At 31.9% G+C, this 2,016-nt stretch overlaps 1 protein-coding gene across 2 annotated transcripts in view; it reads left to right on the top strand.

The window, feature by feature from the left end:
• The window catches only part of LOC105165528 (C2 domain-containing protein At1g53590), a 9,449-nt gene continuing 8,604 nt past the window's right edge, over positions 1,172–2,016 (top strand). For both annotated transcript variants that reach the window (XM_011084575.2, XM_011084574.2), the window contains exons 1-2: positions 1,172–1,655; positions 1,770–1,844. In XM_011084575.2, the coding sequence (XP_011082877.1) occupies positions 1,527–1,655; positions 1,770–1,844 (204 nt within the window). In that variant the 5' untranslated portion in view covers positions 1,172–1,526. The remainder of the gene's footprint in view (positions 1,656–1,769; positions 1,845–2,016) is intronic.

Raw genomic sequence — 2,016 nt, 5'->3', positions numbered from 1 at the left:
ATATTTTTAATTATATTTATTTTATTTATTAACAGGAGATTTCTAGACCTTGTTTGGTCGTATTTTAAAATAATAATATTGGTGATATATTTCTTTAAAATCTAATTATATATTTTTACTAAAATAATAGTTTTTTTTACTAAAATAAAGTAGAGGAAATAAATGGATAAAAAAAATTCAAATCTTGAGAAAAATGTGGTTGAGTAGGATAATAAGTGAGCGAAAAGTAGTTATTTGAACATAACAAGCAGGCAATAAAATAATTAATTAAATTTTAAAATAAAAATAACATAATCATACACTGATATATACGAATACATTCAAAAGTATGTGCATAGTTAATTTTAATTTTTAAAAACTATTATTATTTTAAAAAATATACGAAATAGATGAATAAAAAATAGGAGAAATCACCACCGGCTCCCATGTCATATAATTATAAATATTCCCTCATTGTTTAAAAATTACGAATATCCCATCGGATTGCCACCATATAACAAATACCCTCGTATAATGGATTGTTGTGGGAGGATATTTTGTAGACGACTATTAGTTCTATGGGGCTTTGTAATTTTTTAAATAAGAAAGTATTTATAATTATGACAAATATCAGAAGAACTCGTGGTGATTTACCCTAAAGATTATAAAAAAAAATATTGCGAGAAATTATTTAGAAAAAAAATGAAACAACAAAAAGGGATGTGAAAGTTGATAAGAGAGAATATGAAATTGAGAAAAGAGAAAGAACAAAAAACTGAGAGCACAGGAAAAGAAAGGTAAAATGCCAAAAGAGTATTCTCCCTTAATAATAAAGTATACATAGGATAGATTTATATATTTATATATTTTATACGTATTCAAAATATATTTCAAATATAAAAAATTATATACTATACACATACATAAATAATATAATAATAATAATATTTAGATTATATAATAATTATCGAATGTGCTTCAATAATTCGTCTGAATTATGTAAATGCATTGAATTTGTTCCAATCGCTACATGATGTAATTATCGTTACTTCACTAGTGCAGATGTGTGTGTATTTATTGCCTCCATTATCCGCGTTGTCGGCCACGTCCCTGACGTGGTTCCAACACGTGGCAAGAACCGTAAGTCCACGCTCCGACGCCAACACATGAACAAAACACAAAAAGAAAGTGAAAACGTACGAGAAATGTATTAGTGTATTTCGTATAAAACAGCAGAAAATCAAGAAGATAAAAAAGAAACCAAAAACCCATCAACCTCCCCACCCGACCAAGTCATCTACATCTCTTCAAGAATCAATCAATAACAGCGAAATAGTATCTCTCCCCTCTCTCTGCCCCTCCGCCGCTTTGCTCGCCCATACGCAACCGTCCTGCCCGCTGGAAACATAGAGTCCACTCTTCTTGAATACCCGTATCTGTTGTGATTATGTTCTATGTTTTTATGGTGATGGAAGCAGTGAAGGGCCGGAACACGTGAGGGTGTATGTGTATTTGATGTTCTTGTGAGTGGATTTTGTTTGGTCTAAATGGGTAGTATAACGGACGCGACGATACTGCATCATGTGTGCATTGTGTTGCTTTTGCTTTGGTTTCTCAATTCTTTCAACTGTTGCCACCCGGTTGCTTATTTTCTCTCCCTTATCTATATCTATGTGGTGAGTTTTTTTTTTTCATTTTCTTTGGTCAATTTTGTGGGAGATCCATATGGTTTTTATGGCTCAAATGTGTATTGCTACGGTTCGGGCTGATGAGTTCTGGTGAATTTGAAGGTTCATGAAGGGTATGTGCTGAAATTGAGAAAGAAACTGCAGTTTGAGGAGAAGAAAGAGGCCAATCAAAGACGGGTAAATGATATTTTTTTCGATTTTTTAATTGGAAATAAGTGTGTTGGTGTGTGTGTTCTGGTATCAATATGGTTTCTTCAGCTACCAGATTCTTGATATGGTGTGCCCCACCAGAAAGGGGGAAAAGAAAAACCAATTTAATTGCTAAGACCCTGTAATTTTTAAATAGATT

Source organism: Sesamum indicum, linkage group LG6, assembly GCF_000512975.1.
Source record: "Sesamum indicum cultivar Zhongzhi No. 13 linkage group LG6, S_indicum_v1.0, whole genome shotgun sequence".
In the NCBI taxonomy this organism is placed as follows: domain Eukaryota; kingdom Viridiplantae; phylum Streptophyta; class Magnoliopsida; order Lamiales; family Pedaliaceae; genus Sesamum; species Sesamum indicum.
Note: the sequence above shows the minus strand (reverse complement) of the source record. Positions and strands in the feature narration are given on the sequence as shown.